At 37.7% G+C, this 15,000-nt stretch overlaps 1 protein-coding gene across 2 annotated transcripts in view; it reads right to left on the reverse strand.

The window, feature by feature from the left end:
• LOC135219122 (cholinesterase-like) overlaps positions 1–15,000 on the reverse strand; it is an 82,793-nt gene that overhangs the window by 27,796 nt on the left and 39,997 nt on the right. For both annotated transcript variants that reach the window (XM_064255574.1, XM_064255573.1), the window contains exon 4: positions 3,886–4,017. In XM_064255574.1, the coding sequence (XP_064111644.1) occupies positions 3,886–4,017 (132 nt within the window). The remainder of the gene's footprint in view (positions 1–3,885; positions 4,018–15,000) is intronic.

Raw genomic sequence — 15,000 nt, forward strand, 5'->3', positions numbered from 1 at the left:
CAAATCTGGCTATCTTGCTAGTTAATCCTACATCAGTGTCATTAATATAAATAAAAAACAAGAGCGGGCTAAGGACAGAACCCTGAGGAACTCCATTTGTCAAATCTGCACATTTTGATTCTTCACCATTTATTGCGACTCTGTTTTCTAATAGCTAGCCAGTCTTCGATCCAGTCTGCTATTTCTCCTACAATTCCTAAGGCTCTAACGTTTGGCATTAGTCTCTTTTGTGGAGCTCTGTCAAAGGCCTTTCGGAAATCCAAGTAGAGTGTTTCTGTTGCTCTACTACTGTCGTAAATACCAAGTATGTTATGAAAAAAAGCTCCAAGAGGTTCGATACGCAGGGATCTGTTTTGTCTGAAATGGTGTTGGCTGTTTAACAACAAGTTGTGTCTATCAACGAGTGTGTGTGTATGTGTATGTGTGTGTGTGTGTGTGTGGTGTGTGTGTGTGTGTGAGAGAGAGAGAGAGAGAGAGAGAATTATAATTCTGAAGTTTGTTGCATTGTTTCCAACACCTGCAGCTTACAAAGAAGTAGCGGGTGAAGTTTCTTTGGCAAATATAAGAATGAATAAAAAAAACAATTATATAATTTTGTTTCAGCGTTTCTGTTAATATTTTCCTTGTGTGCAGTGGGTACTCATAATCAAAATTTAATTATAGCTTTGTGATTTACACATTAATCTATCCATGGGGATTGGGTGGGGGTCACGTGACCAGGTGCAACCCCCCTTAAATCCGCCACTGAAAGTGAGAATTTAATGCATAATTTTAATCAGTAACCAGGGCTGGACGAATTTGACATTTAAATCTACACTTTCATCTGTAAGCAGGGTTGAATAAAGGTAGAATTTGATTCATTTTCATCAGAAACCAAGTTTGGAAAAGGTGGGAATTCAAAGCATCATTTTCATTAGTAGCCAGGGTTGGATAAAGTGGGAATTTAAATTTACATGTTCATAAGTGTTATATAATTTGGGCTTTAATTTATCATTTTTCAATAGTAGTCAGGGTTGGATAAAGTGGGAATTTAAATCTATAATATCACCAGTAAACAGAACTGGATAAAGTAAGAATTTAAATCAACATTGTCACTAGTAAACCGAATTGGATAAAGCAGGAATTTTGACAAACATTGTCACCAGTAAACATAATTGGATAGAGTAGGAATTTAAATCAACATTGTCATCAGTAAACAGAATTGGATGAATAAGGAATTTAAATCAACATTGTCACCAGTAAACAGAATTGGATAAAGTAGGAATTTAAATCAACGTTATCACCAGTAAACAGAATTGGATAAAGTAGGAATTTAAACCAACATTGTCACCAGTAAACAGAATTGGTTAAAGTAGGAATTTAAATCTACATTGTCACCAGTAAACAGAATTGGATAAAGTAAGAATTTAAATCAACATTGTCACCAGTAAACAGAATTGGATAAAGTAAGAATTTAAATCAACATTGTCACCTGTAAACAGAATTAGATAAAGTAGGAATTTAAATCTACATTATCACCATTAAACAGAATTGGATAAAGTAGGAATTTAAATCAACATTGTCACCAGTAAACAGAATTGGATGAATAAGGAATTTAAATCAACATTGTCACCAGTAAACAGAATTGGATAAAGTAGGAATTTAAATCTACATTATCTCCATTAAACAGAATTGGATAAAGTGGGAATTTAAATCAATATTGTCACCAGCAAACATAATTAGATAAAGTAAGAACTTAAATCTACATTGTCACCAGTAAACAGAATTGGATGAATTAGGAATTTAAACCAACATTGTCACCAGTAAACAGAATTGGATAAAGTAGGAATTTAAATCTACATTATCACCAGTAAACAGAATTGGATGAATAAGGAATTTAAATCAACATTGTCACCAGTAAAAAGAATTGGATAATCTAGGAATTTAAATCTACATTATCTCCATTAAACAGAATTGGATAAAGTGGGAATTTAAATCAACATTGTCACCAGCAAACATAATTAGATAAAGTAAGAATTTAAGTCTACATTGTCACCAGTAAACAGAATTGGATGAATTAGGAATTTAAATCAACATTGTCACCAGTAAACAGAATTGGATAAAGTAGGAATTTAAATCAACATTGTCATCAGTAAATAGAATTGGATGAATAAGGAATTTAAATCAACATTGTCACCAGTAAACAGAATTGGATAAAGTAGGAATTTAAATCAACATTGTCACTAGTAAACAGAATTGGATAAAGTGGGAATTTAAATCTACATTATCACCAGTAAACAGAATTGGATAAAGTAGGAATTTAAATCAACATTGTCACCAGTAAACAGAATTGGATAAAGTAGGATTTTAAATCCACATTGTCACCAGTAAATGGAATTGGATAAAGTAAGAATTTAAATCAACATTGTCACCAGTAAACAGAATTGGATAAAGTAGGAATTTAAATCTACATTATCACCATTAAATAGAATTGGATAAAGTAGGAATTTAAATCAACATTGTCACCAGTAAACAGAATTGGATAAAGTAGGAATTTAAATCAACATTGTCACCAGTAAACAGAATTGGATAAAGTAGGAATTTAAATCTACATTATCTCCATTAAACAGAATTGGATAAAGTGGAAATTTAAATCAACATTGTCACCAGCAAACATAATTAGATAAAGTAAGAATTTAAATCTACATTGCCACCAGTAAACAGAATTGGATGAATTAGGAATTTAAACCAACATTGTCACCAGTAAACAGAATTGGATAAAGTAGGAATTTAAATCTACATTATCACCAGTAAACAGAATTGGATAAAGTAGAAATTTAAATCTACATTATCACCAGTAAACAGAATTGGATAAAGTAGAAATTTAAATCAACTTTGTCACCAATAAACAGTATTAGATAAAGCGGCAATTTAAATCTACATTGTCACCAGCAAACATAATTGGATAAAGTAATAATCTACATTGTCACCAGTAAACAGAATTGGATGAATTAGGAATTTGAACCAACATTGTCACCAGTAAACAGAATTGGATAAAGTAGGAATTTAACTCTACATTATCACCAGTAAACAGAATTGGATAAAGTAGGAATTTAAATCTACATTATCACCAGTAAACAGAATTGGATAAAGCAGGAATTTAAATCCACATTATCACCAGTAAACTGAATTGGATAAAGTAGGAATTTAAACCAACATTGTCACCAGTAAACAGAATTGGATAAAGTAGGAATTTAAATCAACATTGCCACCAGTAAACAGAATTGGATAAAGTAGGAATTTAAATCAACATTGTCACCAGTAAACAGAATTGGATGAAATAGGAATTTAAATCTACATTATCACCAGTAAACAGAATTGGATAAAGTAGGAATTTAAATCAACATTATCACCAGTAAACAGAATTGGATAAAGTAAGAATTTAAATCAACATTGTCACCAGTAAACAGAATTGGATAAAGTAGGAATTTAAGTCAACATTGTCACCAGTAAACAGAATTGGATAAAGTAGGAATTTAAATCAACATTGTCACCAGTAAACAGAATTGGATAAAGTAGGAATTTAAATCAACATTTTCACCAGTAAACAGTATTGGATAAAGTAGGAATTTAAATCAATATTGTCACCAGCAAACAGAATTTGATAGAGGGGTTTAATCCAACATTTTCATCACTGGATAACGTGAAAGAACACAACACGCTTATCAGTAACAAGACCTGGATAAACTGGATTTGATCAAAGGTTAACTGAGGGTGTTATGAGCAGTACTGTTCGCAATGTAGCCAGACAGAGTAAAGAGGTAACTTTAATGACAGATTTACTTCTTCGTTACAAACTCCTGAGACGCTAAACATGAAGAGCTGTGTCTACACCTGTACACTCACCTGTGGAATCCAGACATTCAGGGTAAGGCAGTCCTCAGAAATCTTCACGCCTGTGAGGAACGGCTGAGGGCAGGCAGCTCCGAATTCCGTGGCGTACTTCGTGGTGGTCCAGCCGTCATGTCGCTGTGGTGGCTGAAGAAGAAATGACATCGTTTAGACGTTTCTGTGGCGATTTCACTGAATGACCTTGATTTGGAATAACTTTTTCAAAAGTTATAGAATTCATTTTAGGGTATTCTCTACATGTGGCTGTCAAGGAATTCTTCGTATTACAATTACAATGAAGTTATTATTTTGAACATACGTTAAAGTCTAAATTTGCCTTTGCTGACAAAGTAACATACAAGTGTCGTTGTTCTATTCTTTTACAGATAATAACCTTCTAATAACTTTATAAGAATCTGAAGAAAGAAGCTGTAAACTGGTCGTAATTAAGAAAGATATAAGAATTTCACTTGTTCCAGTGCAATTTCAATATGATTTTTTTTATTTTCATTTTCGAGTATAATCACCATGTTGGTCATAGACAGATTCTGTTTCATAACCCGTAGCCAAAACAACCAGAAATGACGGAAATTGTGACGTTATTCAGTTTATGGCATTGAATCAACCTTCACCAGTAGGATACCCTGATGGCGATAACTCGCAAAGCTTTGAGTTGAACCATCAAAGGGTTAACTGGGTATTTCGGAACTCTCTGCTACATAAACGTTATCGTTAATGCATTTCAAATAGTCTTCCAACATCAAACTGCTAATAATAATGACAAATGATAACACACGAAATGATTCGTTATAGCGGAGGTGAGAAGAGTTTAACTGAGCCTAGTATTTGAGAAAACTATCGAATTTGGAACTGAAATCATCAATTTTGAGAAAATTACAATGTGTTAATTAAAACATCATTAAAATGTGAATTTATGCTATTTTGAAAATGAATATTATATGGGATGAGGTTGGAAAGACGTAAGGTTTTGTCTGCCAAAAGAATTTTTCTTTTATTTTCAATACTTTTGGAAATATTAGCATTTTAATAGCGTTAGGGCTGGGTTGGGTTGGGCTGGGCTGGGATGGGCCATGTCGGTCTGGCCGGGTCGGGCCAGTTTGGGTCGGGCTGGGTCGGGGCTGGGTTGGCCATGTCGGGCCAGGTTGGATTGGGCCGGGTTGGGCTGGGAGGGTTGGGCCTTGCTGCTCGCCCAGTGCTGGGCGGGTCGGGCCATGTTGGGCGGGCTGGGTTGGGTCGGGCCAGGTCGGGCTGGGTCGGGTGGGTCAGGTCGGGCAGGGTCGGGCCAGGCCAGGTCGGGCTGGGTCGGGTTGGGACGGGTCCGGTTGGGCCAGGCCGCCAGAAATGAGCCCGTCTCCATTAATGACTTCACTTTGCTCGTAATTATAATTTTTAATAAAACTCTGCATAGCATCAACAGGAAAATACATTGCCTTCAAATTACAGAGCAACCTAACTCAACAAGGCGGATATTTGACAAAAAGCAAGACAAAACATAAAACTGAGAAAGGAACCACAAATAAATTAAATAAACAAACAAACGGATCACAGACACAGACATACACAAACAGAAATGCATTAGAACAAAGTCTACGGTGTGCGTCTCTGTGTGTGTGTGTGTGTGCGCGCGCGCGCTCGTGCGTGTGATTAGATTGATCAACCATCGTCTCTTGTCCTAAAACCAACGGCAAATTTTCTCTGGTCTTTTAGCTTCCTCTGTTCAGTTCTCGTAACAGTAGCTTCAGAACGTACCTACTCTTGAGTTTCAAGTTTCGTAACTTTTGCCTGAACACTCGTAAATTCCCAGGGTTCATATGTTCCTGATTTTGAACGCGAGATTTCTCTTGTGCCTTTGTTTCTTGTCCAGTTCAGAAGCAACGTGATTTACTCGTAAACCAATAATGTAGATCTAATCTTTTTTTCGTTAATTGGGTTTCGTCTTTCACTTTATTTAAGTCAAACTTAACCGTCTAGTGTTTTCGCTTTTACGTGTAAGTCTAAATTAAAACTGCCTGGTCATGTGAAAAGAATAGAGCAGAATTAAATACATAATCTAGGCCAGAGACCAAGCGTTGGGCCTATATGAGGTCATTCAGCGCTGAAAAGGAAACTGACGATTAAAAGGTTTGAAAGGTGAGGAAAAGGGAGGAAAACCTCTAAACAGCTGCACTATGAAACAATTGCTAGCAGAAGGTGGAAAGTAAGATGGAAGAAAGAGAATGTGAATGGAAGTACAGTAAAAGGAATGAAAGAGGTTACAGCTACGGACCAAAGGGACGCAGTAAAGAACCTTGAGACATGCCCACAGTGCACCGCGTGAGGTGCACTGACAGCGCTACCATCTTGTAGGGCTTGTCGTGTGCAGTTACTGTGTGGTATGACAAAGCAAGGGGGAAAAAGATCAGATGATTCAATTTACCACTGGTTCAGAGACCAGTCACAATACATGTCATGTATTTTTTTAGGTTTTGATGCTAACTTATGACTTGATGTATCCAAAGATAAAGTTATGCCATTTCTCAGGGCTGATCATTACTAACCTAAAGGATCATATCGTTTGCACGAATTAAAAATGAAGTTTTAGAGCTTTTGGCTTCGTAGTCAGAAATTAAATGTATTTGAGAATATTGTGAAAGAAAAAGATAATCCTAAGAATTAAGAATCACCCACGGAAGTATGTAAGATGATGATAGGAAAAATAACCCTTCACGATAAGAATTACCCTTGAAAAATGAAAAATAGATGGAAAGTGAAGTACCTTGATGAAAAGGCATAATGAATATTCTAAAAGAGGATTAATTGACGAAACCATAAACGAAAGATTCACGGGAGACTTTTCATGCTTTTTCAACTCTCATGATGATCAAGAGGATATCATACGTTACCGGATTATAGTGAATGTATTAGATAGTATCTCTCCATAAGAGAGAGAGAGAGAGAGAGAGAGAGAGAGAGAGAGGATGGCGATACGAAAATAAAGAGCACACAGGCTTGGATGTGTCCCATTCTACGAGATCAGTGAACGAGAATGCCTATACAAACAAAAGGATAATTTATTGCTCTATTTTTATGAAGCTGTCTTCAAAGTACGTCAAACTTCCGATGATTTGTTATTTCCAGAGCCGTTATAAATCACTGAAAATGATAAAAAAGGAAAAAAATGAAATATCTTTCCGTTAACCTCACAGTCTGACTACCAGTCACTGAGAACTCGTAGCGATCTGCCAGAAGTAAATGAAGGCCAAAAACTTCGGGGCAAAATATTTCAAGAGTCTTCTGTAATAACCAAAATCCTTGTAATAGTTTCTTGATCGCTATTATCAAATTATGGAACTTTTTTCTGGGTTTTTCATCTTCCTAATTCTCATAACATTCCATCTTTCAAGGCAAGAATTCCACCCTGCCAGCAGGGGGATTCGACAGACTCAGAAAAAAGTAACTTAAAACGATTATTTATTTATTGATATATTTTTTGTCATGTGTCGACTCAAATCTACTCAGCTAGCTTGCCTCGCCTCTTTGTAATTCACTGCCGCTCACACGAGGCTCTTCAGGTCTGCTGCAAATTTCTCTTAGGGTGAGTTTACACTAGGCTTTACCGCACGCTGCATATGTAAGACTCGTCGCCAACTCCTCCCAAATTCTTGTTAGCCCCACCTACTGGACTGCTCATTAGGGTGAGTTAGTTGTGTGGCGTGAGTCTTGATGAGCAAACCAGCAGTCCAGTAGGTAGGGCTAACAGGAATTTGGGAGGAGTTGGCGACAAGTCTTATGTATGCAGCTTGCGGTGAAGCTTAGTGTAAACTCACCCTTAGAATGAAGGCCCCAGAAATGCTGACTATGGAAATAAGCAATTGCTCTAGGGACTGGAGGAGATTGGTGTTAAGAGCACCTAGTCGATTTTCTCTTAACTCATTTAATCAATACTCTATTTCCACTTGTAAATCACGCACATACACACAAACACACACACACACACACGCACAAATATATATATATATATATAGAATATATATATATATATATATATGATATATATATCTATATATATATATATAGATATATATATATATATATATAATATATATATATCATATATATATATATATATATATATATATATAGTATAGTATATTTATATATATATATATATATTTATATATATATGGAGAGAGAGAGAGAGAGAGACCTCAGAATTCCTCATTATGTCCCAGCTCTCGACGAGTTATAGTAACTCTCTCTCTCTCTCTCTCTCTCTCTCTGTCACGAAGAATAATTACTGCCACCGTCTGGTCTTAGGCCAGAGCTATTGTCTGTACTTTTTCCTCTCATTAAAACTTAGAGCCTGGCATCTGGCATCGAGGGCGAAGACAGGCTAAATAAAAATCAACTGAGATGCGGATGAAAGGATTTGAGGATCTCACTCACGGACATTCATATACGGATGTGTCATTTTTATTTGTTCCCGAGTATTAATTTAATTTCTCCTCTTCCTGCACTTCCCTTTACCATCTGTCATTCCAAAGAATTTATTTAAGAAATAAAGATTGAATCTGAAGTTTCCCCACAATGAGAATTATGTTGGAAGAATCCACAACTCTTCTTGTCTGTCATTTACAGAAGTATTTTCTTCTACAAATACTTTCTCTTTTGAGTCATATCACGGAAGAGCATCTGCACAGCCTTCTCCTCCACCTCGTGTCCTTCAGGGATACACAAGAAACCAACAAAAACGTCTTCTCTTTGTTCTTTTTTTACATGTCGTTAGCGACGAAAGACGAGGAAATGGATCCTTAATATCCCTTTGAAGATAAAACGCTCCAATAAGATCCTCTTACTTCCATTTTGCGGCATCAAAGAGGAAGAGATAAGGAAAACACTTCGGCTCCAGTGAAGTCATTGCGTTGCTACTGAGAAAGAATATGAGTCTAGCAGTATGGGCGCGTTTGTGAGTCGTTGCTGAAGTAATGTTTCTCAGCATTTTAGCTCTAGCACTGGACGATTTGATTTAACATTTATTTCGGCTTCTAGGATTTGATGATCACTGGTGGCGTGTGTTTGTTCTTTATGCTATCCTTCAAATTTAAGGGATTTACAGAAAAGTTTCCCCAGGGTTTTAGGATTGCCCTCCGTTTGAAAAAGAAAATAGCGTTTTATGAGCACAAATATGTCATCCTAACTGAGGCAAACTTGTCCTAACAAGATTCAACTGTCACTGCTAAAATCTATAGCATCTACTAACAAAGAGTATTTGGGTAAGATTTGAGATAAATACTCCTATGTCATCTGTTCATTAAATGTAATCATCTACCACCACCTGCGAAACATTCTTCTACTACCCCCTTATGGGGGTTAGTGCCATCAGTGCACCTCGCGTGGTACGGTTTAGGTACTGCTAAAGGGTGTCTTCCCTCTTCTTCCACCTTGAGACCCTTGTAGTACAGTCACTTTATTTCTATGATATCTCTTCTCACTGTCTTGGGAACTGAATGGCTGGAAGTGTCCACTGCTTGGCTGGACGGCGTAAACTTCAAAAGTTAAAACACTTCTTTATCTACGGAACTTTCCAGAATCTACTTTCAGGACAGGACAGACGCTACTCTAAATTCAGTTTCAGATAATCCGGATTTTCTAGTATAAGTGACACAGGTCTATTGCTCTATATCTGCCAATATTACTAGAGGATTAAATAAATTTTTTAGTTTGTCCATCGTGATTTCTGATCTGTTGGGGATTTGAAACTTTTGTAGGTAGAAACAGATCTCTTCAAAAAGTGATTCAACGATCCAGGGAACATTAGAACTCAAGCTATCTACTGTTAGGTAGAAATCTAAATGAAAGAAATAAAGGAAGACTAAAAAAAACCATAATAATTATAATTATTATTCAGAACATGAACCCTATTCATATGGAACAAGCCCACCAAGGGGGCAACTGACTTGAAATTCAAGCTTCCAAAGAATATCATGGCGTTCGTTAGAAAGCAGTAATAGAAATACAGAAATACAAGATTACTTTTTAGAAAACAGACAAATCAACAAATTAGTAAATAAAAATGTAAGTAAAATATTGGATCACAGGAGAAAAAGTCTTTAAAAGCCTTAGGAGTAAAGATTTCTAGATAAAATCTGAGAATTCCGAAGATGATTGGCTCAACGTGACTCTAATCAGCGCATTTGATCGTTTGTTTGTTTGTCTGTATGATGTTTTTACGTTGCATGGAACCAGTGGTTATTCAGCTAACGGCTTTACGTGACTTCCGAATCACCTCGAGAGTGGACTTCTATTACCAGAAATACACATCTCCCACCCCTCTATGGAATGACCGAGAATCGAACTCGCGGCCACCTAGGTGGCACGCCAACACCATACCGACCACGCCACTGAGGATCTGCGCATTGGATTGGGATTGACTAATTCAGCCTGTTGATGGGAAGGTAACGATGATTGGATTAAAGCAGAAGATGAAGGAGTATAACTTTGAGGCATAAATTCTCAAGTCCTGGACAATTTGGATACCAGGTCTTTTGCGTCTCGATTCACAGTAACCAAATTATTGATATAACAGCAATTACATTTATTATTATTATTATTATTGGGCACAGTTCCGTGGCGAGAATGATGACAGTGGTTGCATGTGCACAATAATATAGCATGTGATTTTATGGTCTTTTATTATCCATTAAAGACCATAAAATCACATTCGAATATCATTATGGACCTGCAACCATTATTATTATTATTATTATTATTATTATTACTTAGGAGGCCAGCGTGGCCTTCTATTTATACCTCCATCCACATCCCTATATTATTATTATTATTATTATTATTATTATTATTATTATTATTATTATTATTATTATTATTGTTGTTGTTGTTGTTTTTTAAGACCATTCCCAGGAGAAGTAATAGTTCCCCAGAGGAGACGAAATAAACAAACAGCTTTGAAAATAAAATAGATAAATAGCAGATAATTATGTACAAACATAATTATCAGTAACACATCATACATTACTGCTTTGATGACTATAGTAGATTCACATCAACCGTGCACATGATGTCAAGGCCAGTCCCTTACGATGCTCCTGATTGGCTGTTGATAAGCCAATCACAGGGCTGGAAACTCTCATCAGTCTCTCTCGAGACTTCACGTGGGCAGGATGTATGTTCCACCTCTCCTGAGGGATAACGTGGTTTCAAAAAGCAATCCCTCAGGAGAGGTGGAACATACATCCGGCCCCTGTGAAGCCTCGAGAGAGACTGAGAGTTTCTAGCCCGGTGATTGACTCGTCAACAGCCAATGATAGAATTCCGTTGCTTTCCGTTTAGCTTTACGTCTTGTCATTTCTGGATTCTGGTAAATCAAAGCTAGGTATTTCAAATTTTACCATAGCTGCCTGAGGTCACCACACTTTTCTGCATCCTTTAGAAAAATTGATTTATTTACAATATAAGGTTTCCTTTTAAAACGTATTATTATTATTATTATTTTTTTTTTTTTTGCTCTATCACAGTCCTCCAATTCGACTGGGTGGTATCTATAGTGTAGGGTTCCGGGTTGCATCCTGCCTCCTTAGGAGTCCATCACTTTTCTTACTGTGTGCCGTTTCTAGGATCACACTCTTCTGCATGAGTCCAGGAGCTACTTCAACCTCTAGTTTTTCTAGATTCCTTTTCAGGGATCTTGGGATCGTGCCTAGTGCTCCTATGATTATGGGGACGATTTCCACTGGCATATCCCATATCCTTCTTATTTCTATTTCAGATCTTTCTCTTCAACTCTGGTGTCCCATGGTATAGCGACATCAACGAGTGATACTTTCTTCTTGACTTTGTCAATCAACGTCACGTCTGGTCTGTTTGCACGTATCACCCTATCCGTTCTGATACCATAGTCCCAGAGGATCTTTGCCTGATCGTTTTCTATCACTCCCTCAGGTTGGTGCTCGTACCACTTATTACTGCAAGGTAGCTGATGTTTCTTGCACAGGCTCCAGTGGAGGGCTTTTGCCACTGAATCATGCCTCTTTTTGTACTGGTTCTGCGCAAGTGCCGGGCATTCGCTTGCTATGTGGTTTATGGTTTCATTTTTCGTATTGCACTTCCTACATATGGGAGAGATGTTATTTCCGTCTATCGTTCTTTGAACACATCTGGTTCTTAGGGCCTGATCTTGTGCCGCTGTTATCATTCCTTCAGTTTCCTTCTTTAGCTCTCCCCTCTGTAGCCATTGCCATGTGTCATCACTGGCTAGTTCTTTAGTCTGTCTCATGTATTGTCCGTGCATTGGTTTGTTGTGCCAGTCCTCTGTTCTGTCTGTCATTCTCCTGTCTCTGTATATTTCTGGGTCTTCGTCTACTTTTATTAGTCCTTCTTCCCATGCACTCTTTAGCCACTCGTCTTCACTGGTTTTCAGATATTGCCCCAGTGCTCTGTTCTCGATGTTGACGCAGTCCTCTATACTTAGTAGTCCTCTCCCTCCTTCCTTTCGTGTTATGTATAGTCTGTCTGTATTTGCTCTTGGGTGTAGTGCTTTATGTATTGTCATATGTTTCCTGGTTTTCTGATCTATGCTGCAGAGTTCTGCCTTCGTCCATTCCACTATTCCTGCGCTGTAACTGATTACTGGCACTGCCCATGTGTTTATGGCTTTTATCATATTTCCGGCGTTGAGTTTTGACTTGAGTATCGCCTTGAGTCTCTGCATATATTCTTTATCCTTTCAGTTCTCGTTACTTTGCCTTTTTGTATGTTGACTAAGGCGCATTTTTCTATTCCAAACTCCATCCTGATGTCCCCAGATACAATCCTTACAGTCTGGATTAGGGTATCTATTTCCTTGATGCTCTTACCATCAGATGGTTGATTCTGTTGCCTCTTTTCTTGAGTTGGTACCCGGCATCCATCTTCTGTAGTACTTTTGTCATGGGAATCGTGGCTACTACGAAGAGTAGTGGGGAGAGTGAGTCGCCCTGGAAGATCCCTCTCCTGATATTAACCTCTGCTAGTCTTATTCCAGAGCTTGTAAGTATTGTATTCTCCAGTTGCGCATTGTATTTTTGAGGAAGCTGAGGTGTGTTTTCCTCTGCCCCATATATTTTCAGGCATTCTATTAGCCATGTGTGTGGTATCATGTCGAAGGCTTTCTTATAGTCTATCCATGCCATGCTTAGGTTGGTTTTCCTTCTCCTACTGTTCTTCATTACCGTTTTGTCTATGAGGAGCTGGTCTTTTGTGCCCCTACACTTCCTTCTGCAGCCTTTCTGTTGGTTGGGGATGGTGTTTGTCTCCTCTAGGTAGTTGTATAGCCTTTCACTGATGATACCTGTTAGTAACTTCCACATTATTGGTAGGCAGGTGATAGGCCTGTAGTTACTGGCTATATTTCCCTTACTCTTGTCTTTTTGTACTGTGGTCATCCATTTGGGTGCATGGTGATTTGAGATACAATGTTGGAGTTGTTCTGCTATTCATGGGTGTAGGGCCTTGAAGTTTTTGAGCCAGTATCCATGGACTTCATCGGGACCTGGGGCTTTCCAGTTTGGCATTTTCTTTAGTTGGTGTCTGACTGTGTCTGTCGTGATCTCTGTGAATCTTTGTTTTATTCTCCCTGTTTCTTCTTCCTTGACTTCCTGGAGCCATGTTGCATGTTTGTTGTGTGATACCGGATTGCTCCATATGTTTTCCCAGAGTCTCTTACTTGGTTCGGCTTCAGGAATTTATGGGTGGTTGTCTTCCCCTCTTAATTGGCTGTATAGTCTTTTCTGGTTGGTTCCGTATAGTTTGTTCTGTTGGTATCCCTTATTCCTGTTCATGTACCGTTGGATCTTATATGCTTTGGCCTTAAGCCTCTGTTTACATCTTCTATTGTGTTGTTTAGTCCCCTCTCTTGTACTCTGTATTTCTCGTTGAGTTCCTCCCTTGTATTCTTGCTTCTTAGCCTTTTTTCTGCCATCTCTTTCAGTTTACTAAAGTCAGATCTCATCACCATGATTTGCTTTTCCAGGTGCCTTTTCCAAGGAGGTTGCTGTTTTGGTTTCTGTTGGGTTGGTTGTGCTGGTGGTGTTGGTGTTCGAATCCCCATCAGTTCTGCTACTAATCTTCCTCCTGCATATACCAAGTTATTTGTTTCTGTGATACTGGTGGTGTGTATTATGCCCATTATTTCATTGACCTCACTTGTTTTCTCCCTTAATTTCTTGGTGTTGTAGGCTTTCATGGAGGGGATCTTTGTTCTCTCTGTATCTGGCTCCATCCACTGTCTAATCTTTTCTACCCATTCTGTCCTCTCTGTTACTTCGTCGGTGTTTCTTCGTGTGTCGTTGTTTGATACCTCATCCTCCCTGTCGTCTTCTGTGGCATCGTCTCTCAGTTCGTCTTCGTGTAATTCGTTGTCGTGTGACATTTCCCTTTCCAGTTCTTTTCTTTCTGTTGGGGAGAGCCAGTTCTTTTTCTTTATGTTCCTTACTTGGTCTGCCAGCCTCTGCTCTGTTTGGGGGGTGTTATTCCTCTCATTCCAGATGTTGACCAATCTTCTATATCCTCTCTCCTTCGGGTTGCTTCTGATGTAGCATCTCCATATTTCCTTATTTTCTTCTCTTGTCCATTTCTTCCTTTTTGCTTCTGTAGCTCCAATCTCAGGCTGTTGATTACTGTCGTTATTATTATTATTATTATTATTATTATTATTATTATTATTATTATTATTATTATTATTATTATTATTATTATTATTATTATTATTCAGGATATGAACCCTATTCATAGAGAATAAGCACACCGAAGGGGCCCACGTCTCATGAAAATCGAAAAAAATAAATGAACAGATTAATAGATAAAAATGCAAGCAAATTATTAAAATTGCCAGGAGATTGAATTAGGGTAGTTAAGCAATGCATCTTCATTTGAAGTAACAGCCCATTCTTTGACCGGTAAGTGAAATCTGACCATTTTATCTCAAATTCCTTCGGGATAAGATTCACCATCACAAATGAATTATTTGAAGCGATTTCACCTTCAATAATTTCATTCTGAAACTAACCAGTGACGTAATGATTAAGCAGGTCATCCAGGGAATGATTTCTTTTCCCTTAGGTCATGCAAGGTCAT

This window comes from Macrobrachium nipponense, chromosome 1 (assembly GCF_015104395.2).
Source record: "Macrobrachium nipponense isolate FS-2020 chromosome 1, ASM1510439v2, whole genome shotgun sequence".
NCBI classification, from domain to species: domain Eukaryota; kingdom Metazoa; phylum Arthropoda; class Malacostraca; order Decapoda; family Palaemonidae; genus Macrobrachium; species Macrobrachium nipponense.